We start from the raw sequence: 23,545 nt of genomic DNA, 5'->3' as shown, positions 1-23,545 counted from the left end.
TTTAATGTCAACAATAAAGAAAATAGAGAGAATAAAGTAATAATGTGTGACAAGTAAATATACACAGGAGAAATAACCCAAAAAAAATGGATCTAGATAAATTCTGCACTGCTTCGGTCCCTGATTTACATCAGTGGAAGTCTCACGCGCGCAGGTTCAGGTCTGCATTCTGCGAGTAACAAAAATTTCACCGAAGATTTACAGCAACGAGTGTCCCAGAAAATAAAGAAAAGTGATCAAAGGACGGAGCTGAACTGCTGTCTGCTCTGTCTGGAGTTACTCCTTTTCTTTCGGATGAAGGATTTGAGCCAATCGGAGAGCCTGTGCGTCAGTCAATGTACCTTTGCTTTATATATGGGGACGCGCAGTCCACCGGCGTAAGAATGAGCGTCTTTTAAAGTAATTAATTAAACAGTTGGTAATTTCCAGAATGTATCAGATCTTAATATGATGTTATATTTCCAAAACGACCAATCTGAAACTAAGAAAATACAGATTGCTTTCGAAGATGCATTTTTTTCCTTTCTCTTGTAATCTGATGACAGCGACAAGTGTCTCATTGCATGCTGGATTTCATGGCCAGGACTGATACAGACGGTTTGCAGTGCAGCCGGAACAGTAAACTGGACACTTTTCTCAGGAGGAACACTGAGCGCAGCGTTTATGAGCGGATTCGAGCCTACGAACCGTGTGTTGTCATCTCTGAGACAGTCAACAAGGTGTTCATGTATGTCGTCTTGAGCGACGATACTGTCTACCTGGCCGAGTACCCGCCTCGCACCATTCGACAGGCTGTCAGTTTCAGGGACGTCCTTGACATAGAATTGGTAAGTAATATATTTATTTAGACTCATAGGATATAACAATATATTATAACCAGTTGGGAGCCTTGTTGGTGGGGGGCTGGGCGGGAGTTGGGTTGTTTGCCACTCTGAAAGAAATCAGAATGAAAAAGTCAAAGCTTTAATGGCTCCCGCCCTTTTCTTTTTAATACACAAGCGGGCATTACATGATCAGTAGGGAGGCGTGGGCCACGTGGTCACAGAGTTGAACACCCGAAACACCCGCAGACCCCAGGAGCAGTGATGAAGCTGTGTCCGAAATCACCTTGTAGGCATTTTCCCTGAGCAATTGCCCTGGAAATTTACAACTGTTATCTGGCACCAGTGGCGCGTGCACTGAGAGATTTAGGTGTCCCCATCGAATGCCAACAGTTCCATACAACTAATTCCGATTGACAGGGAGCACCACAGTCCATTCATTGCTAAGTACACCTCTGACCAAGTCTAGCGAATAGCTAATCACGCCTATTTATTTTCGCATAGTATCCCAAGGGCTATAGCTTAATTCAAACATAGAAATATTGTTAGCTTTTTAGAAGTAGAAGAAAGGTAGGAAGAACTAAAACTACTTTTTTTGACTTCATGGCTTTCTACCCCCAAAATTCCTTCTATCTGTAAAAGCTACATAAGTCAAAGAAAGTTAACCACCTGCAGAGAGGTGGGTCTAAAGATAGACGCTTGACAAGGAAAGCCTTAATTGCTCATGCTCCTGTCTTCCGTAAGACTGATTAAAGTGATTAAGGGAGGAAAGATTTGTCAAGCATCCTCCTTAGATTCTTCGGCCTAGGCCACAAGTCACAACCTCCTAAATGATTTCAGTTTCAAGTTCAATTTTATTTTCTGAGTGAGTGTTCAGAATACCATAAATCAAATTGAGGGGTGGGGTGGGGTAGCTACCTGCTATGATGGACACAACACGTGGATTTTTATTAAATTTTTCCGCCTTTGTTTGACCCACCTTTGTTGCCTATGCCTAGAACCAGCTTTGTTCAGCACTTTATAATATCAGCATTTACTTTGCAGCAAGATTGCATCTGCTGATGATGCGTATCAGCCACAACATGAATGATTTGAGATAGCTTTGCTTTACAAAGATATGGACTGTCCAAAACTTTGATCATATTCATATAAGCTGTTTTGCCAATGATTATATTTCTGCACCAAATACGTTTTCTTATCTTTTTTGAGATATATGAGCTTGTATCATGTATTATGTATATTATGCAATATGAAATTATATGTCTTGTTGATATGTCTTGTCAATCTGAAAATTGAGGCTAGGTTTGCATAGTCACAAACTTGAAAATATCTGAGAAAAAAGACTACTTGATGTGAAATGTGTTTTTGCTTTGACTCAGCTGTCAAAGCGAGAAATTCACAAGTTTTACATTTTCCCAATGACAGATAATTGCATTTTCAGTTGTAGATGCGGGAACAGAGGGGTTTTTTATAGGCAAGAGAAATGAAAAATGACTGCGAGGCTCTGCGTTTTTCATTCCCATAACCATTTCCAACTCATGGTGTGTACAATGGAATTGTCTTAAAGAGAAAACCCTTTGTAGTTTTATGTGGTTACTCTGTGGTCTCAGCCCTGGGTTATTTTGCATACACTGTCCTTCAAATGATTCAAAAGGGTAGAAAAGTCACCACATGGAAATGAGATAGGGGTGAACAGTGAGAGCTGAATTATGGCTCTGGTTTTGTGCTGGTGTCTGTATATTCCAGGAGTATATAAGCTAAAATCCTGGATTTTTGGATTTTCCATTTCTTCTAGAACCATCTAGGCTTACTGAATCAATTTGTTGGGTTCTTTGACCTAAAGGCAATGTTTTCAAAGTGCCCTCTGGTGTACAGCCAGGGTTTTTGTTTTCTTGTTGTTTTTGTGATCATCACTCCTTTCATGAAAAAATCTATTTAAGTTACAACTAGAACATAGTCATGATCAGCCCAGCAAATATTGTAGCTCAGCATCTCCGATGTCTCAGATGTCAGCACATATTCACTGAAGGCCAGATAAAAAGCTTGAATGAGCTGATGACATTGTAATAATTTATTGATTAAAATTTATGTATCAATTATGTCTTGAAAGGTAAATGATTTACCGGATTTTCTCAGTGGCCGCGACCGTGAACTATCGCAGCATATCCGTGTTGTGTACGCCACTGCCAAGCATGATGGGAAAAAAGGAGGAGAGAAAGCTGGGCCACGCCCACGCCCGTCCGCCTCCCCTTCCCCTTTCCATCACAGCAACAGGAGTGTCTCTCCATCATCTCTCCAAGGTGAGGTTCCGCACACAAACCTTCTTCTCTGGGTTTATATGAGGGGGGTCCATTCCATTTCCAATTCAGTAAATTCCTCAATCCATCCACCTCTATGCACAGTTGTGGACTCTAGGATTTCCCATTTCTTGGGTGCATCTTCAAACACACTTTTAAAATGGTGGATCTGTACTGTACTCTTTTGAAGCACTGTGAGGGATTGAGAGAAAGTCGCCTCTCTACTGCAACAGAAAAGTCCAGCCTTCCCCCAGATGATCTCCCCCATGCAGTCAGGCCGCAGTGTGATGTTGTGATGTATGAGAATGTGTCAAAGCTGCCCTTGACCGCTAAGCTCAGACCACCAAGCTTATCAGTCACCTCTCCTGTGTCCTTAAACCCCTTCTAATCTCACTGTCCCCATTGCCTTGCTCTCCAGTCTCGATGAGTGGGATCAGCAGTTTTTTTGTACTGTCAGAGAGAAATGCAAAATACTCCTGTTTACTTTGAGCTTTTCCATCATCCAGAATTTGACTCCATGGCTCCCTTGCCAATAGATAAAGGACATGTCATTAGCTAATTATGACCAAGAGTTTGTACCAGCAAAATACAACTCTCCTTGTCCTAACAGGACTTATAGGCTAGCCTGCTTGGCTTCCTGTGCTACTCTGTGGCTTTAAGCTTGTCGCCGTTGCACATTTGAAGAGTGTACATATTTCAGCTGAAGAGCTCCTTGTGCAGGTGTGGTTAATACAGCTGTGACCCTGGAGGCAGAAACACTAAATAAAATAAGTGTTTTTTAAATGGCCAGTAGTGCCTGTGTGGATGCCTGTGGCCTGTTTGTAACCATTCCAGCCGTGTTGACCTGTGGCATTCTCTACCTGGCTCACCTGTGGTTAATCAGGTCTTTCCAGGGACACTTGATGCTTGTGCGTCTCTGCTCAGTGTCTGAAAGCTGCTTATGCAGGTTGGGGGTGAGGGTAAAGCCGGAGCTCATCCCTGCTGTGCTGGGACGTGGAACTGGGGCGGGGGGGTCTTGGAACCAGGGCGGGGGCGTGGAGGTTGTGCCCTCCTCTGCAGGAAGCCCACAGCAGGCTCCGGTGTGAGTCAGCAGACTGCAGAGCTCACCTGCCCGTGGTCTTAATGAGGGTTTGCTTAGGAAAACGCACAGATAACACCACACAAGCAAACTAAGTGCACGGCTGTGAACCACCAGGCGCTAGGTCCTGTTAACCCATTGACAGTGGAACCCCCCTCCTGGGCATGTGGTAGAATGGGTACATGATTTCGGCTTTCTCACCAGAGCACATGGTGAGCACTCACTCTATTGGCCACTCAAACTGTTATTTCTCTCTCTTTTTATTTCATTCATTTCAACGCCAAAGTGTGCTGTATACCAGTGTCTCTCAACCCTGGTCCTGGGGACCCACTGCCCTGCACGTTTTAGATGTCTCCCTGCTCCAACACACCTGATTCAAACGAATGGGTCGTTATCAGGCAGCTTGATGACCACCCATTCATTTGAATCAGGTGTGTTGGAGCAGGGAAACATCTAAAACATGCAGGGCAGTGGGTCCCCAGGACCAGGGTTGAGAAACACTGCTGTATACAACACCTTGTAGCTTTCAAAGTATGTCCATGAACAGTGCTCAATAAATGGAAAGTTATTAACCTGTTGATCTTTCATATAATCCCCTCCCTCCCTCCTTCCCTCCCTCCCTCTCTCTCTCTCTCGCTCTCTCTCTTTCTCTCTCGGCTTGCAGGGCTCAGCAGTGTTCTCCTGTCTACCCAGTCAGCCCCGTCCGAGTCAGTCAGATGGAGCGCCGCTCCCTCCTCTCTGAGGTAATTTAATGAAATGTCAATCCTGGATGGGAAGATTACTGACTCCAGATCTGGATTTACTGCCACTCAGAGAAAAAGGGTCCCTCTAGCTATTCACACTTTAATCCCAGCAGGAATCAAACCTCAGCCAAGGATGCGGTGTCACTGTTGCCCCGTTGGGGAAGGGTTGGTGTTCATAAAATTTCCTTCTTTTTAATGCGGGGTCATGTGGTAGTTTTAGAGCAAACCTTAAGTGCCATAAATATTTACTGATGCAGAGTATGCTGCAGTAACAACGGCCCGTTTTTAAAGCTCCATTCAGGGTGTTATCTGTGTCTCACAGGCTGCTCACAACACAGGCATTGTGAATGTGAGACTCACCCTGTCATACTGTCACCACTGCAGCCCTAGCAAAGGGACACTTAGTGCACCATGGCCTGAATCTAGCCTGAGCCTACAGCGACATCTGTGATCCACACAGAAATTTTTGTGTTTTTAAAATTTTAAGCTTTGTATCCTAAGACCCGCCAATTCATTTTTGTCCCCTGTAAGGGACATGACTCTCTGGTCTTAAGCTGTTCTAGTATGATGAAACCTACACTACTAATGACATTTAATAAAACTAAAACAAATATTATTGAGAATATTGTCACTGCAACATGTTTTTTTTTTGCCATCCAAGACACTTATATCATGTCAGAAAAGTACTTCAAGGTTTGTTTGAGGAAATTTTACTATATTTTATCATGACTCTCATCCAGTACTGTAAGAGCTAAAATTGTGGCTTATACACATACACCAAAACATCATCTTAAATGAGCCAACTGTGTTTTTTCAGTGTTTGTTGCTCTGGTATTCCATAAACACTTGCATCATTTGGAAAGCATTTGTGTGATCAGCGATGCATTCTGCTGAAACTGTGCCTGGCTAGTATGGGTGTGCCTTCTGAGCTTTAAAATCTTGCAGGAATATTAACAAGGAAACATGCTGCCTTCTCCCACAGCTAGCTGTTGATGTAGGCGTCCATCTCACAGTTTGAAGTCCTTTGAGTGTTACAGTAGTTGCCTAGAAACTAAATAAATTATCCCCACCTCAGCCTTATGGAAACAACATAAAACCAGCCAGTACCTGAATATACTGCATGTATATCGAAAGACACTAAGCTTTTTTATACTGCTTAGATTTAAAATTGCTTGTGGTAAAAGGTCTGAAGTAAGTTGAAATAAGTTACTGCTGCCAAGAGTCCTGCTGAATGTACTTTGTGTCATATTCCGGAGATATTTTTCTTTATTATTCTTTTCATATAGTGCAGCTGATATTATGATATAAATAATACGGTGGACTAGTCTGTAGTATTACTTATTCTTTCACTGCTTCGTCCAATCTGTCTATTTGAAGAATAGTTGCAATAATATTCCACGGTATCTAGGACTGGTGTGTGTTGGACGAAGAAGAATATGTGGAGAAAAAAATCCTGAATCACCTTCATATTTGTATAAAATCCCTCTTTTCTCTCTTTCTCACTGCCCTACCCTACCTTCCTCTATCTTTCTCTCCTCTCTCCCACTCTCACTCACTCTCTCTCTCTCTCTCTCTCACTCCCTCCCACTCCCTCATTCGCTCACTGTTTCCAACCCTCTCCCATGTCTGTTTCTTCTCTTCTCCTTTCCTTCACTGGCACGGAGAGACAATGAATCTTTTCATTGGTTTGGTTTACTGGGCTTGCAGCTGTCTCCGTTACTGAGCTCCCAGAGAGAATTCCTGAGACAGTCAAAGGAGCCTGGGGATAGGGTAGTGAGCGGTGCGAGCCTTCTTTATCCTACGGCTACGCCAAGGTTCAAAGGCTTAGGTAACAAAAGAGGTGCAGTAAAAAGAGAAACCGGTCATAGTATTTCTCTCCAGGATCAGAACAGATCTCGGTAGCTACCTGAGTGTAGGTGCGTCTACTACAGCCTCTTTGTGATTGGCTGGGGTGAGAGGCTGGCCCCATGATGCTCTAGCGAAGGACGGCGTTTCTTTCATGTTGAAATGTCAGGCTGCAACGTGAGCTGCTTTTGGGGCAGCAGTTCGTGTTTCTCATGACTCATTAATGCGAAAAGGACCGGGGGTGTATAGGACGGTGACAAATCTTCCCAAACACATATACACACACATACAACATGCACGTGCTCTCATGCACACACACGCACAGTGTTCCACACTGAATTTTAAGGGGTTTTGCCTTCTGCTGATCCAGGCCTATATAAAAAAAACAGTCATGCTTCCCTGCCCTCCGTGCTGTGAAAAGGGGAGGGTGTGATGTGCGTTAGCTGGACAGTCCCTATTGTGGAAAAAAAAGGAACCATCAATGGTCTTTCAGGCGTTATATTGTTAGTGAGCCCTCTGAAGACTTGCCCTTTGACCATAAGTGTTGTTTTTTATGGTTCCGATTTGTACTGTTTAAAGCAGCAGACTACTGTTTTCAGGAATACAGCTCTGTTTAACATATTAATCTGACAGGGAGTGGGAAATGGCTGCTTTTTGATGTCTTTGTTTTGCAATATGTTTGTTTCTGTCTGCCCTTGAATGTCAATAGCGGGTAATTGGGTGGGGTGTGAGGGGCAGGAGGGTCCAGCCTGAAAGAAGCAAGAGGGAGCAGTCACTTGTTAACATTCGGTTGTTGCTAGGGTACGAGACGAGGCAGTAACCACCCGGCAATAAACATCCAATTAAAACACGCTGTTCACGTGTGCGTGTGTGTGCGTGTGTGTGTGTGTGTGTGTTATCTGGGAAGTGAAAGTAGCAGACTGAGACACTGTGTTTGTGTGTCAGTTGAGCGTGAGCTCTCTTTTCAATGGGAGGCCACGTTGTGCAGTGTGGCCTGTGCTGCTGTTAAAGGCGCCATGTAATAATGCCTCTTGAGAAATGAGCCTAGAGTTGTGTGTCCTGTCTAATGTTCACCCTGGGAGCAAATGAAATCAGTCCTGGCTGGCATATTCTCATTTAGCTGTGTCATTACATTCTGCATTTACATTTTACATTACATTTACTGCAGCAGACGCTCTTGCACAGATCAACCTACACCGCTTGCTTTCTTTTTACATGCAATCCATTTGTACAGCTGGATATTTTACTGAAGTAATTTAGGTGAAGTATCTTACTCAAGGTTATAATGACTGTGTCCCACCTGGGACTCAAAGCTAAAACCTATGGGTGGTTACTGCCATCTGTAGGGACACATAGTCCCAACCAGGGAAGTCAGGAGAACTACTATTCAGCAGATGAATGAGTAGAATATACTGTAATTATCCAGTGGACTTTTTATGTAAATAATTCCCATAATAAAAACAATTACCAAGTGACATATTGCACTATTGATTGTGACTGCACTGCCCAAAATCTATGTTAGTATTATTTTAATTTATTTCCTGCACATATACGGAACACTAAAGATCATCTTGATTTGGAAAGATTTGTTCCTCCGACTTAATCTCACTAGAGAGAGAGGAAGTCTGGACGTGTTGTAAAGATTCCAAATCCAGGATTAGAATGTAATGTCAGGGAGGTTGTCTCTTCACTGTCGGCTCGCCTCATCACTGCCCCCTGCAGGCACGCTGCCTGTAATGCATTTTATTCGTGATATTGACGGGTGGTATTCACTCTTGGCTGCGTGGCTGGTTTTTGCTTTCATTTTAAAATCAGCGATGAATTCAGACCTGTGAGGCCAGCTGAGGTGATTTCATTGTGTAATCAACTGCTTTGGCTGATAAATGCAGTTCTGATTAGTAATGAAAACCTGCACACCCCCAGGGCTCTCCAAGGGCATTTGTAAATGCCAAACCTCAGCATCCAGGGCAGCTTTTAGCGCACTAGAGTCTAAATCACATTTCGAAACATATTATCACATTTAACCCTCAGTATTCCAAACGGATAACTGTATTTCTGGGTTTTTATTGTGAGCACTTTGCAAACAAAGATTCAAACCTTCCGCTTTCTACTTTCTAAGTGTTGAAAAATCAAATAATCTAATTCAATGTCTCAATACTGTTTTTATCTTGAATTGTTTAAGAATTTGTACCTTCATGGACCACAGGTTACATTACACAGTAAATACTACTGCAGAGTTTGTGGGCTGGAAGTGTGGCTAGACAGTGGAGCATCTGTTTCTGAAGTCTGTATTTGACACAGTGATAATTCTGGGTCTGAGTGGGTTAATTGGCCTTTCTCTATTGTATTGCAGTTCTTATTAACCTATTTAAATGTACTTATGCACTTTGCTCTGAATGTAATATTGCTTCTGTGCTTTTGTTATAGGAGCAGCAGGGAGGAAGAAGAGGGGGAATACACCCTTAAACAGGCGAGGTCTGCTTCCTGTCCCGGCCCCAGCCTGCAGGGTCTCCGATTGCCCCTGCCTCGGTCTTTATCACCGCAGCCCCTCCTCTCCTCCTCCTCTTCCTCATCGTCTTTGTCGTCTTCCCCGTTCCCGTCCTGCGTCTCCACTTCGGCTGTGGGCCCGGCCCCCCCGAACCCGGGTGAAACGGGCGGGGCCGGGGAGTCGGTCAGAAGGGGCTCCGTCCTGTCACGGCTGATGAGGCGGGTATTAGTGGAGAAGGGCGGGGCAGAGAGGGAGGAGACGGAGGCGGAGCTGCACTTGTACGCCGTGTCCGTGACCTCGCGCATCTACCTGCACCTACTGAGCTCCTGGAACAGCTACATGATCGTAAGAACTTAGCTGCACTGGGCTCTCTCTGATGGCTGTGACTGGCTCTGTGTGACGGCCCTCTTTCCTCTGGTTGTTGCAGAGGTCAACGCTCATGCTGGACCCACTCTACAGGAAGAGATGCAGTCTGAATTCCAGTTCGCTCTCTCAGAAACAGTGCCAGATCAGGTGCCGTTTCCCCTTCATACAGGCTCTCTACACTCAGGACAACGTGGCTGCCCACTATGGGCTGTGTGGAGTGCAGCCATAGAATTGTGCTACTAGACAGTAGGACTGATTTGCTTGTAATCTTGCCTCAGAGGTTCTTGCCATGGTAAATGCGTAAGCTAGAATATTCTGTTAAATGACTAAGTTGTAAAACTGTATTTAACTATAGATTGCCTACATCTATTGACCATTTGTTATATGTCTGTGGTGTATATGTAGATTTATGGTTTGTGGTTTTATGACAATATGTGTGTCTATGGTTTTATGTGTGTATGTGTGGTTGTATTCCTGTGTGTATATGTTTTATAGCCTTTATGGTCCTCTGTGCATATGTGTGTATATTCCTATGTGTGTATATGTGTCTATGGTTCTGTGTGTAAATGTTTATTTAGGGCCGTGTGCACATATGCGTTTATATTCCGGTGTGTATATGTGTGTCTAAGGTTCTGTGTGTTTGAGTCATGTGACGGCTCCTGTTCCAGCAGCTGGGAGCGCACGGCCTGTCTGTTCCGTCAGCTGAGCGGAGAGCTCCTGCAGGAGGGCATTGGCCTGGAGTCTCTGTACCTGCTGCTGCAGGAGCTGCACACAGCTGCACATCGCAACATCACCGTCAGGAAGCTCTTCTGGAGGGTGAGAGCCCAAACCGGACGTCTCTCCCACCCTCCTGCACGCAACGCTCCCCATTCTGCTTCGTCTGTCTCAACCTGTCTCCCTCTCCAAGCTTTTAAGTTCCTGTTAAAGTCCTTAAATGTTAAAAGTTATTATTTTCTGTTGCACTTTTTTAGCTGGTTTTATTTGATCAGTATTATCTTTTGATGTGGAAAAACCTTGAATGAAAAGCACTATATACCGTACATTATTATTGTTGTTGTTGTTGGTGGTGGTGGAGTTATTCTTGTTGTTGTTGGTAGTGGTGGTGGTGGTGGTGTTTTTTAACCTGTAGTGATTCTTCATTTTGTGTGCCAGTCCAGTGACCTGTGCCCATTTCTGGTGAAGACTCTGGAGGAGGCCCTGAAGAGATTTCTGGACCCTGCTAATGGGGACAGCAGAGCTCAGAGAGCAGACAGGCTGCTGTGAGTTACAGGGGTACAGAGGGTACTTTAAATCAATTTTCTTGATCAAATTATTACTACTTGATGGACCGGGTCAGGTCTTTCAGAAGATTCACCTGAATTAATCAAGGAAATAACATTAAAAAATGTGTTGTGCCCTTACATAACGAGATTGTGGGTTAGAGAATTCTGGATTGAGTTTTTTTTTTTTTTGATGCACACATACTGATTACGCAACAGGAACCTGGAAAGAAAGCTGGAGTGACTCACTTATCTCAGACCTTACTTCTTATCATCATCTCAGCCTGGCTCATCTCACTCTTGCTCTGCAAAATGTAGTACACACACACACACATGCACACAAACATACACACGCACATACACACACAAGCACACACACACACACACACGTGTCCGTGTCCACACACAAGCACAGACACACACACACACACAGTGCTGTGTCACACACACACACACACGCACACACACACACACACACACACACACACACACACACATGTACATGCACATATACACACACACGCACATGCACACACACACACATACACACACAAGCACACACACACACACTTATTGTTCAAACATGCAGTGGGCCAGATGTACTGTATGATATTGGCATGGAAGTGACAGGCCATCTGTGTATCCCTAGACTGTGTACTTTGGTGGCAGAAACCCTCAACCTAATGATCCGGGAGATGGAGGTGGAGCCAGCACGAGATCATATGCTGACAGCCAAGCGGTCAGTACCTTTCCCTCACTGAGTCTACAGACTGGTGTGGAGGTCTTAGCTCTGAATGAGGTTCAGTCCTGTTGCAGGTTCACCACTGTTTTTTCCTTGTATTTAAACCAATGCTGGGGTGTTGGGTGTTGTTGCTGAGGAGAAAAAATTGTGATTCCCTGTTGGTGGAGTCTCCTAGGATGTAATTAGGAGATGTCTGACACTTCCTGGTGGATATGTTGATCTTAGTAACACCTTCAGTGTTTTTCCTAGTAACGCCAGGTGTGTGTGTGTGTGAGATGTTTCATCCGGTGTGTGAAATGGATTTATTCAGTATGTTTTGTGTGTTGCACAGGGGTGCACTGACTGAGAAGCTGCTGCTAGCTTTGGTTTGTGACCCTGAGGTTGTGCTTCAGGCCCCAGTGGGTGTGGAGGAGTCAGGCCAAACGTCCGTGCACGCGGAGGTAAGTGCCTTTTCTGATGACATCATCACCTGGAGGGGAGGGAGAAGTCAGATGGCTCCTATAGCCCTTCCATGGTAGAGCTTCCATTCCTCATGGGAAAATAATTCTGTAAAACAAGCATGTTGGTTTGTGTGTGTGTGGGTGTCCAAGTGTGCGAGTGAGTGCGTGTGTTTGTGTGTGTGTGTGTGTGTGTGTATGGGTGCACATGTGTGTGCATGTGTGCACGTGTGTCTTGATGTCCGTGTGTCTGTGCATGAGTATTTGTCTACTCTAAGATAGCAGATATCTAAGCACCGGAAAGATCTTAGATGAATTCAGAGACATTTGTAGAGTGCTTGGTTTTTCTTTAGCTTCTGCAGAACTAAAATGCTTCAATACTTGGTCACAGAAGCAATGGAGATGTGTTTTGTTCATTTACTTTTTTTTACAAAAAGGAAGTACCATTTAGATCAATGTGAATTTGCAGTTTTCTCTTAAATTGTCTTTATTAAAACCTCTATTTCACTGCCACTTAGACTACTAGACGATACAAAGAGAACAGCTTTCATTACATCTGTGGGATTTAAAGTCCCCGTTGGCTTTTTTTTTTTACAACATCACTGTCCTGATACTCTAGAATGTTATTGACATTAGCTTTAGGTTACAAACCAAACATCACCACAAACTGTGAATGCGTGGAACAGATGTGGCAATGTGATAACAAGCGGCCATTCTTGTTCACAGTCAGAGAGCCCCCCACCCCCTCCTCTCACCCTCAGAGGGTCAGGCCTGTCGGTTATGAATGAGCCTCAGAGGGTCAGGCCTGTCGGTTATGAATGGGCCTCAGAGGGTCAGGCCTGTCGGTTATGAATGGGCCTGTTATTTGTGAGGAATGTGGCGGTTATGAATGGGCCTGTTATTTTGAGGAATGTGTCGGTTATGAATGGGCCTGTTATTTGTGAGGAATGTGTTGGTTATGAATGGGCCTGTTATTTGTGAGGAATGTGGCGGTTATGAATGGGCCTGTTATTTGTGAGGGATGTGTCGGTTATGAATGGGCCTGTTATTTGTGAGGAATGTGGCGGTTATGAATGGGCCTGTTATTTGTGAGGGATGTGTCGGTTATGAATGGGCCTGTTATTTGTGAGGAATGTGGCGGTTATGAATGGGCCTCAGAGGGTCAGGCCTGTCGGTTATGAATGGGCCTGTTATTTGTGAGGAATGTGGCGGTTATGAATGGGCCTGTTATTTGTGAGGGATGTGGCGGTTATGAATGGGCCTGTTATTTGTGAGGAATGTGGCGGTTATGAATGGGCCTGTTATTTGTGAGGAATGTGGCGGTTATGAATGGGCCTGTTATTTGTGAGGGATGTGTCGGTTATGAATGGGCCTGTTATTTGTGAGGGATGTGTCGGTTATGAATGGGCCTGTTATTTGTGAGGGATGTGTCGGTTATGAATGGGCCTGTTATTTGTGAGGAATGTGTCGGTTATGAATGAGCCTCAGAGGGTCAGGCCTGTCGGTTATGAATGGGCCTGTTATTTGTGAGGAATGTGTCGGTTATGAATGAGCCTCAGAGGGTCAGGCCTGTCGGTTATGAATGGGCCTGTTATTTGTGAGGAATGTGGCGGTTATGAATGGGCCTGTTATTTGTGAGGGATGTGTCGGTTATGAATGGGCCTGTTATTTGTGAGGAATGTGGCGGTTATGAATGGGCCTGTTATTTGTGAGGGATGTGTCGGTTATGAATGGGCCTGTTATTTGTGAGGGATGTGGCGGTTATGAATGGGCCTGTTATCTGTGAGGAATGTGGCGGTTATGAATGGGCCTGTTATTTGTGAGGGATGTGTCGGTTATGAATGGGCCTGTTATTTTGAGGAATGTGGCAGTTATGAATGAGCCTGTTATCTGTGAGGAATGTGTCGGTTATGAATGGGTCGGTTATTTGTGAGGAATGTGTCGGTTATGAATGGGCCTGTTATTTGTGAGGAATGTGGCGGTTATGAATGGGCCTCAGAGGGTCAGGCCTGTCGGTTATGAATGGGCCTGTTATTTGTGAGGAATGTGGCGGTTATGAATGGGCCTGTTATTTGTGAGGAATGTGGCGGTTATGAATGGGCCTGTTATTTGTGAGGGATGTGTCGGTTATGAATGGGCCTGTTATTTGTGAGGGATGTGTCGGTTATGAATGGGCCTGTTATCTGTGAGGAATGTGTCGGTTATGAATGGGCCTGTTATTTGTGAGGAATGTGTCGTTTATGAATGAGTCTGTTATTTTGAGGAATGTGTCGGTTATGAATGGGCCTGTTATTTGTGAGGAATGTGTCGGTTATGAATGGGCCTGTTATTTGTGAGGAATGTGGCGGTTATGAATGGGCCTGTTATTTGTGAGGAATGTGGCGGTTATGAATGGGCCTGTTATTTGTGAGGAATGTGTCGGTTATGAACGGGCCTGTTATTTGTGAGGAATGTGTCGGTTATGAATGGGCCTGTTATTTGTGAGGAATGTGGCGGTGACGTCCGTTGTCCTTTGACCCCAGCTGCAGGGCCTGATGGGAGAGTATTTGGACGCTGCGACGGCTCTCCTCTTCGAGGTGGTGGTGCTGTCCCAGCAGGTTAGTGCAGAACCCTGCTCTCTGACACCAGATCAGACTGGAGTGATGTCATAGCTTGATTACCTCACATCCACTGGGCATCGCAGGGCCTGTTGCTGGAACAGAAAAAAAGACGTTTACCTCTTTGGTGCTAAAGAGACTGTCAATGCCCATGCCTCTTCCTTATTTTGGCATACAAAAAGTTTATGCTTTTCAGCTCCCATATGATACAATAAATCAATTCATCTTTACACATTTTTATTCTAAGTTTAATAGACTCATTTTTACACTAAGTCTAAGTTTAATCTATGTGGGAGGTTAACAAGGTTCTTTTGTATTCATCGGTCTTGCTGTACTCCTTCTAGCCTTTTTGAAATCTGACGATCATCTCTTCACTTTAAATCTGGGGATCATCTAATCAACCCTGTGAATCTAGAATATTCTGAGGGGTTGGCTGTGGAGGCAGTAGTGCAGTAGTCATCCTCTCCTGGGCATATTGTGATGTGTTGTCAGTATTGGTGCCTGTGATTCTTTGACTTTGTGCTGTTTGTCTCCTCAGGCAAGCTGTACCCCAAATTTTGGACACACACTGACAGTTGGTTGGGTACTGAAGACACTGCAGAGCCATAGTTCTACAGTAAGCTCCCTGATATGAATTATGTAAACACATTTCAGTTTTACATATAAAGTGCAACACACATTGCATTCCCCTCGACATCTTGGAACTGTGAACTAATGTAGTTGGACATGAATACACATTGTTCATTACTACACATCATATGGTAAATACTATTGGTGGGTACAAGATGGAGGCTACTGCAGACAGCTTTTATAGCGAGCATGTCTAAACAGAAATGTTTTTAAACAATTGTGTTAAAATGTATGTTTATGAGTGATTCCGCTGAAACACGACTGAATAATTGTGGATGTTTCACATTCTTCTAGCAAAGCCAAGATTATTTTTAGACTTTTGTTGACATGGATACCAAGTGCAGACAACAAGATTAGCAGTGAGCGCCAGAACAGAGCTGATGTGCTACTGAGTGCTGATGAGAATCAGCTATTCCACAAGTGAACACAATGAAATCTAAAGCACGTATACTTGACATAATGCTCTTACTACTAATTATTACTATTAAACTGAAGGAGCTAAAGGATTTTTAAATAGTGCTATAATTATAGCTGTGACTGTAGCCTTCAGCTTTGTGAATAGTATTCTGTGTATGAATAGCTGTTGTGAATAGCTGTGGTCTGAGATTTAAGCAGTTAGATGAATGTGAAACCCTTCCAATTTGTTCACTGTAAAAAAAAACAAAGAATAAGACAATTTTACAGTACAGTATTTTTGTATCATATTCAGTCTTAATCTTATTTTTATAAATGTTTAGCTAAATAGGACAAAAATATTGCCAATGATTTTCCAATGGAGTGAGACAATTTTACTTGACAAGGAAAGGGTAACTTAAAACAAGCTGATGTTTTCCATTTGAGGGAAAAAAATAAGATTTTAAGTGTCATTACAAGACCAAAACACTTGTATTTTGCAGTCCATGATTCAGTTTTTCTCTTCCCTTCTGCAGTTTCCCTTTGTCAGTCACCTGACCCGGCAGGTGATCTCAGTGCTGTCCGGTTCCCAGGCGGTTCTGAGCCCGGCCCAGTCGGTGCTACTGTACCAGCGGTGCCGGATCCTGATGGCCTGTCTGCAGCACAGCACTGACCTGGCCCAGTACATCAGGACAGAGTTTGGAGAGGAGTTCAGGTCAGAATCCTCAGCCCTACAGCTAGCCAGGACCCATATTCGCATAAATATGAACCCATATTCATAAAGTGTCTCAGAGTAGGACTGCTGCTCTAGATTCAGGTTTCCCTAACCATATCCAAACCTTATCCAGTATGCGCTAAAGGGCCTAAGCTAATTTGAGATTAGCACTCCTATTCTGAGACCCCAGGTTTTTTTCACCCCACGTCTTGGCGAGGGCTCTGAGCCATGTCCTTGTGCTCCTTGTTACCAGGTATTACGTGACAATGTCCTGGGTGGAGGAGAAGCTGCCCCCTCAGTACCCCATCAGCCAGTCCACCCTGAGGCTCATCTCTCAGCTCCAGCACCTGGTGCTCAGAGAGCCCTGACCTGGGCTTAGCTACTGCTGCACCTCTCTGTCTGTTTCTCTCTCTCTCTCCCTAACACACACACACACACACACACACTCACATGAATCTCTCTTGCTCTCTATCTCTCAAACCCACATCCACACACATGCGTGTGCTGTCTCCTAAATGAATGTAATGTCATATAACAGATGCATACACACATATATAATACATGTGTGCAAATACATATACATTTCTTTCTAACACACACAGTCCCACTGTGCACACATGTACTGTGCATGGGGGTTTGATGGTGGCTGCCTCCTCTATGGGTATCTATCTTGTTGGGGTGTTTGTCCGCATACAGTAATGTCTTAATACTGTGATGAAACCTGCTGTGCAGTGACATCAGTGTCGGAGTGGAATCAGTGCAGATGTGACAATCCCATCGTTTCCTGTGTGTGCCTTGGAGTGCAGAAGGTCTCTGGCTCAAATGCCGAGCCCACTTTTTACACCTGCAGTCACGTTCTTCTGCCTTTTGCAGTCACGTTCTTCTGCCCCCTTTTCGTAGAGACTTCACAGTTTTGCACTCAGGGTAAATAATCCATCTCCCATGTAGAGGGGTGATGTGTCCCTGGTGTGAGGTTGTGGTTTGGACCACACACTCGACAACTGCCCACACATAAATATAACGTTTGGGGAAAGCGCAGGAAAATGACCTGTGTGTACTATATAATTCTCTGTGTCTTCTGTTATGTAATTGTGCAAGCCCAGGGCTGTATATTTAAGCACTTTAATATAGACTTTTGATGTCTCACAATTTGTGACCACCACTATCGCAAGTGCTTCAGTTTGATTCACAAGTGAAGTTTGCTGAATGTTGAGGATGCCTTTATCTGATAGATTAACATTATTGACTGCTGAGTAATGAGCGTAAGATGGAAAAATGGAGCGAGACTGGAAGAGACAGCACCCCTCCCCACTCACTCCCACACTGGAACACTGGGCCTGGTTTCAGGTCTGGGTCAAACTAAAACAACAGGTATTATTTTCATGCCACACTAAACTGAACTACAAAAAAGCCATTTCTGGTTCTGCGACAATATATTCTATATTACCAGAGCTTTCAGGGAAATTACTTGAATTGTTAAATCTTGTTGAAGTATGTTTATATATGTAGTATAGAGAATCCCATTGTGCTGTTTAATTTATGCTAGATTTAATTATCTGTTTTATCTGTACACATCTCACTATAAGCACTGAATATCTGTAGTTTTAGCTTGGTGGATGCTATTGTTAAAGCCTACATGACAACATGACAACTTTCAAGGGATGTAGGAAGGAACATCCTAACATCTACAAGGTTCTTATTTAGATGTATATTGCTGCAAGTAATACATACTCTCTGTTTCCACCATTGTATCTCATGGCTACCATATGTTTAAGAGGATGTATCATCCTTATTTTATTTCTGTTTCATTTATTTGTGCTTGTTTGCAGGTTTTTACATGCCACACTTTATAAAACAATGGGGATCATAAGGAAAATGATAAAACCTTGTTCAGGAACTCAAATTTGTCACACTATAAAATAAATGTTTTCTTAAAAATATATTGTGATTGTTTTGTCTTTGCACAGCAAACTGACATAAACAATTAGCAAAAACAAAACAGCAAACAACTTTCCAAGTTAGTAAATTTGTCACAAGTTGTGGCATTGGATAAACATGTCATGTCAATGATTGTCAATGTAACAAATATATATTACCTTAGTGTAGATCTACTTTATACGTATATACAGGCAACACTACATGATCACAATGAAATATGGCAAACAATCAAGGGTGCAGTACTTAGCACAAGTAGAGGGACCAAGTGTTTTTTCCAGAGAAATCATACAGGACTATAGGACCAGGGGCAGAAGCTAGACAATATGAAACTTGTTAACAGAAAGCAAGAAAAAAAAGGAATGAGTAGAGTGAAAAATATACATTCTTAATATTGTTTTCAACAGTGAGATTGAGTTTGCTTGCAGATGTGTGTTGAGGAAGTGTGTTCAAAATCTTAGCATATCTTTGACGAAAAACACCTACATGTACAGTAAGTAAATTATAAAAAGTTTCAGACGTTGAACAATTAGGACGAAACACGTTTTAATAACATTTTTATTAAATCAAATCCAGCATTCATTAATGTAAACATGTGAGGGTGCAGTATATTCTAAATCCAAATGTTCACTTTCATTTCCCAGACAACAGGTGGCAGTAGAGATAACCAATTTATGTTGCCAGGAATAGGGAGATATTTAACCGACGGACCGGAAGCAGCATGAGGTTGTTGGACAGTCAATAATTGTGTAAGTTTCCATTCAACTTTAATTGTTCAGTTTAATGATAACTAGCGACGCTACAATTTGATTTTATTACAGGCTACGAAATGACAGTAAAATGGTGTGCCGCTGCTCTCATGTATTAATCGTAAAATATTTGAAAAGAAGACTAGCTGACTCGACATGCTAAAACTGATTTTACTTGTCTGACCCGTGTCAACCCAGATACAGTATGATGCATCGCGTCACTTTTGATAATTCTTGGCTAACCTGTTTAACCTGCTAGTTAACTATAGTGTGATCTTCCCATATTTATACTGGCAAATATAGTATATTTTGCTGTAATATTGTCGTTGCATTGTTAACGTTAGCTAACCACGCGTGGTCGTGATATTGCTCCTGCGACATCCGGTCAGTAACGTTAAGTTACTTGGAGTTCGTTTCTTTGTTGTATTTACTTACTTTTTATTTAGCCGCGAGCGTCAACTTCATAACGCGTAGAAAAACGTTGTACAGGGCACAGCACAGACATTGAACCACATGGTATGGCTCTCTAGTAAACAGACTTATGGATTTGCTTGTCCTGATAAGCATTGGATGCCAATGAAGAAGGCATGAGGTCTGGACCATAGTCAGAAAGGATAGTCATTATTCTAGTAAAGTTCATTATTTGCAGGGAGGTAAAACGTGACTTAAATATCCTGGAGGGACACGTTGTGAGTAAAAAAGGATGGCAATGCCGTACGCAAAAGTAACGGAAAGATCTGTGATGAGTAATGTAAGGACTGTATTCCCTTTCAGATTATTATTATTATTGTCATTCTTAACCATTGCCCTCCCAAGAGTCCTTCAACACATCAGGGGAAAATGTTGAGGAGCGCATCAGCACAGGTAAGAATGGTGTGAATTAGAAGGTGCTTACACTCAGCTGCCAAATACATATTAACAATAATTTGAAAATACTTATAACTGAAACTACTTGGGTACACACTGCAAAGGCAGTGATGTCGTGCACTTAGAAATCTTATGTGTGATTGATGTGCATATGGCTGATGTTATAAGACGTTTTGCTTCCCATGCACTTTATTGATTCATTGAGTCACCTGGCTAGCCTGCACCAATCACTTTGCTCACCGCAGCTGCCAAAGTACGTTGAGATACCATGCAGATACCAGAAAGATCAATGACTTAGCGCCCCAGCTATAACTGTTAACATGGCAAACACTCATTTGTACGGTGTCACACACTGTTGGATACCGCATGTGGTGTGAGTGTGATCTCTTGTCATCTCAGGTGCTCAGGCAGTTTGTGAGGCACAGGAGCACAGACATGAGCCTCATCCTTGAGAGATGTGAGTACGACGCCTATTTTCTGTGTGCTGTGAATGCCAGAAGCGTGAACTGTTCCACCTTGCCTAACTACTGTTTGTTCTCCCCTTTCCTCTCGTCTGCCACCTCGACGCAGAATTTTGAGTCATTTTCAGGTTTTACAAGGTACAGGTTTGCTAAAACCTGAAATGGCTCAAAGTATAAGACCACATGAGTGTGACTGTGATGTTTGTGTATGTCATTTTTGTGTGTGGGGAAAGATGATAACCCATGAAATACGTACCCCTTCATTAACTTTGCACACAGAGCCAAAGCAGTATAAAAGTACTATGTAGGGTTTGTGTTCACTGCCAAAATAGAAGCATCTTATTGGGGCTAAATAAGGGTGGATTACTGTAGTTACCATGTTCCTGGAGGTGGATAAGGGAAGATAATGACTGTCATGAAGAATGCCCCCCCCCCCTCGCTTCTCTTCCTGTCAGCGATCAACCGGGTGCAGCTCCTGGGACGGGTGGGGCAGGACCCAGTCATGCGACAGGTAGATGGCAGGAACCCTGTCACCATCTTCTCCATGGCAACCAATGAGATGTGGCGTTCGGGGGAGGGAGAGACCTCACACACAGGCAAGGGCCCTGCCCCCTGCAGAGATGGCACTTTTAAAAAAAACAGGAGTGAATGACAGCATTTTAAAAAGCATGCATATTCCTGGTTAACCTTTGTCCTTATGAAACGCAGCTGAAATATTGAAAGGAATGCTAATATTTTGGTTATTTCATGTTGTGTACATGATACTGCTCAAATAAAGGGCACCTCTGTGAAGTTCTTGAAAGATTGTTCTTGATGAGACTACATGCTTGTGCCAAAGCCTGATACTAGCAGTCCGCTAAACATGAATGTAGTAATGTACATGTTTGTTGTCTCTATTGTGTCATAGGAGATGTCAGTCAGAAAACCACTTGGCACCGCATCTCTGTCTTTAAACCGGGCCTGCGGGACGTGGCGTACCAGTATGTGAAGAAAGGGTGAGTGAGCAGCAGTGAAAAGTCACATACTGTACATTCAATATAATGGTGATAAAATAACTAAAGCCTCTGAAAAGTGGCTGCTTAGTAATGAGCCAACTTCTGTGTGTGCGTGCGTGCGTGCGTGCGTGCGTGCGTGCGCATGTGTGTGTGAGTGTGCGAAAATGTTAGTATGTGTTTGAGATGCTACTGTTTTGTGTTGTTCATACTTCTGTCATCTCCACCTACTTCTGCTGGGCCTTCAGTTCCCGGGTGCTTGTGGAGGGGAAACTGGACTACGGGGAGTACGTGGACAAGAACAATGTCAGGCGCCAAGCAACTACCATCATTGCAGGTGTGTGAGTGCACTTCACTAAAGATGAACTTCACCACAGTTCACGCTGCTGCACTTTGGGCTCTAGTGTGCAGCTGAAGAACTGCCTTTTGGAGCAGTGAGAGGCCTGACTGTGGCTTGGAATCAGGCATGTTGATGCAAAATTGGCCATTGTATCACCTGGGGATAGAGGGTTGTAGTCTGCTAGATATTCTCTACTTTGGCTAATAACTTCTCAGGTCGATTGGGCATCGAGAGTCTGTCTGTGTCTGCTTCCTAAGATCCCAGTCCACCTGTACAATGACTGCACAGCTCAGCTTAAAAAGAGCTCAGCTGCTAAAAGAGGAACTAATGTTAAAAAAATGCTGTTCCTCAAAGATGTCCTAGAGAACCTTGTAGACTCAAACCTAGGGATCATCTGCATCTACATGCATGTCTTCTTGGGTCTCAATTGAGCATCTCCTGTCATCAATCAATGCATATTAAAGCCTCACAAACCAGCAAATGTATTTGTGTTCTAGTGAATTAGAAGTGATTGGATACTTGATTGCAGACCCATAATAGCAAGGCAATATATTCACAATCTGTTTGAGCCCTGAAAGTATGTTTCTGTTGGCTGTCCTGGAATAATTAAGCCGTGTATATTGTTTAAGAGGAAGGTATTATTTTGTCAGATTTTTTTTTGAAAGAGGAGCACCCATGCAGGGATCACTGACTCCAATTCCCAGCATGCATCCAGCACTCCATGAAAGAATTTCAGATTAGCTTGTTTTAAAAATAAAGGCTTTTAAATGGGGATTATATTTCAGCAGAGATTAGAAACCTCTAGCTGCATATGCACACCTTTTAATAGCATTCTGATTTTCCCTCCTTAATGCACACTTGTGTTAAAATGTAATTTCTTCTGTTCCTTCCCACAGATAACATTGTCTTTTTAAGTGACAATGTACGAGAAAGAGTGTGAAGGAAGTCAACCTTGAGGAGTGACTTGGAAGACTAAAGAACTTTTTATTTTTATTAACACTTGTCTTTATTTTGACTCCTTGTGGAACTGTGAACTGATATTTGTACCAAAATATCATGTGATTAAGGGGACAGTTCACTTTCTGTAGTAATTTTTATATTATTTCACTTTTAGCATATGTTTTCAATTGGCCCGAGAGCTTTACTGTGATAAATATTTAAGATGCTTAAAAAAAGTCTCATGACTTGTGGACCAATCAAAAACTTCCATAAAACTGAAGTAATATTTTAAATCTCCAGAAAGTGAACTATCCCGTTAAGTTAGCAATGGGTGTACAGTGATTCCTGCTGAGCCACCCAATCTCTCTCTCTCTCTTTGCATGGTCAGAAGACCCACAGGCACACAGGATAATGTGTAATCATGTGTAGCCCCTAATACAAAATTCACTGGCACACCCAGGCAGGTTCCCTCACATACATACTTCAAACAATGGTCACCATGTTAAAATACTGACCCAGATTTAATCCAAAATAGTTAGCAGTTGGGCCCTGAAATTCATGTACCAGTGCACTTGGCCACTATGATTAGCTGCCTGACACAGGCTGTTTTCTGGTGATCTTACTCCCTTGAGCAAGATCTCGGAACCAAATGTTTTTGAAACCTGAGGTGGCTTCTGATTTCTATTTTTGTGACAGTTTCAGTTCTCTGAGTAACTGTTTTCTTAAAACTAGGTGTCCATTGCTTTTTCAGGTGTGTTGTATTCATTTGTCTCGCCTTGTATAACCATCATGTAAAATGCCCTTTTGTGTTACTTTAAGTTTTTTAGTAAAAACAGAAAAATATTTCAGGT

The 23,545-nt window shown here is 43.1% G+C and overlaps 2 protein-coding genes across 5 annotated transcripts; both read left to right on the top strand.

Annotated features, from left to right (window-relative positions):
* Positions 1 to 18,331, top strand: c7h12orf56 (chromosome 7 C12orf56 homolog). Of its 2 annotated transcripts, none has more exons than XM_064343326.1 (13): positions 1 to 827; positions 2,932 to 3,121; positions 4,861 to 4,939; positions 9,212 to 9,617; positions 9,700 to 9,785; positions 10,310 to 10,454; positions 10,791 to 10,897; positions 11,547 to 11,636; positions 11,971 to 12,079; positions 14,599 to 14,673; positions 15,212 to 15,289; positions 16,233 to 16,411; positions 16,665 to 18,331. In XM_064343326.1, the coding sequence occupies exons 1-13, from the start codon at positions 564 to 566 to the stop codon at positions 16,777 to 16,779; spliced, it is 1,923 nt and encodes a 640-aa protein (XP_064199396.1). In that variant the 5' UTR covers positions 1 to 563; the 3' UTR covers positions 16,780 to 18,331. The 2 variants fall into 2 exon arrangements, with proteins under 2 accessions (XP_064199396.1, XP_064199395.1); XM_064343325.1 differs by having other exon boundaries at positions 10,307 to 10,454.
* Positions 18,332 to 18,997: 666 nt separating this feature from the next.
* Positions 18,998 to 23,537, top strand: ssbp1 (single-stranded DNA binding protein 1). Of its 3 annotated transcripts, none has more exons than XM_064343321.1 (7): positions 18,998 to 19,095; positions 19,870 to 19,959; positions 20,362 to 20,419; positions 20,879 to 21,019; positions 21,331 to 21,418; positions 21,664 to 21,752; positions 22,652 to 23,537. In XM_064343321.1, the coding sequence occupies exons 2-7, from the start codon at positions 19,936 to 19,938 to the stop codon at positions 22,693 to 22,695; spliced, it is 444 nt and encodes a 147-aa protein (XP_064199391.1). In that variant the 5' UTR covers positions 18,998 to 19,095; positions 19,870 to 19,935; the 3' UTR covers positions 22,696 to 23,537. The 3 variants fall into 3 exon arrangements, with proteins under 3 accessions (XP_064199391.1, XP_064199392.1, XP_064199393.1); XM_064343322.1 differs by having other exon boundaries at positions 19,027 to 19,095; positions 19,873 to 19,959; XM_064343323.1 differs by lacking the exon at positions 18,998 to 19,095 and adding an exon at positions 19,767 to 19,784.
* The last annotated feature ends 8 nt before the right edge of the window (positions 23,538 to 23,545 follow it).

This window comes from Anguilla rostrata, chromosome 7 (assembly GCF_018555375.3).
Source record: "Anguilla rostrata isolate EN2019 chromosome 7, ASM1855537v3, whole genome shotgun sequence".
Taxonomy (NCBI): domain Eukaryota; kingdom Metazoa; phylum Chordata; class Actinopteri; order Anguilliformes; family Anguillidae; genus Anguilla; species Anguilla rostrata.
Note: the sequence above shows the minus strand (reverse complement) of the source record. Positions and strands in the feature narration are given on the sequence as shown.

What these genes read in the sequence shown, in the direction of transcription:
- c7h12orf56 (XM_064343325.1), top strand. Translation starts at nt 564, where the DNA reads ATGCTGGATTTCATGGCCAGGACTGATACAGACGGTTTGCAGTGCAGC. An exon ending in CAGAGAGCAGACAGGCTGCT is followed by an intron (nt 10,898 to 11,546) that starts GTGAGTTACAGG and finishes GTGTATCCCTAG; the next exon opens with ACTGTGTACTTTGGTGGCAG. An exon ending in GAGTTTGGAGAGGAGTTCAG is followed by an intron (nt 16,412 to 16,664) that starts GTCAGAATCCTC and finishes CCTTGTTACCAG; the next exon opens with GTATTACGTGACAATGTCCT.
- ssbp1 (XM_064343321.1), top strand. Translation starts at nt 19,936, where the DNA reads ATGTTGAGGAGCGCATCAGCACAG. An exon ending in GGGAGAGACCTCACACACAG is followed by an intron (nt 21,020 to 21,330) that starts GCAAGGGCCCTG and finishes ATTGTGTCATAG; the next exon opens with GAGATGTCAGTCAGAAAACC. An exon ending in TACCAGTATGTGAAGAAAGG is followed by an intron (nt 21,419 to 21,663) that starts GTGAGTGAGCAG and finishes CTGGGCCTTCAG; the next exon opens with TTCCCGGGTGCTTGTGGAGG.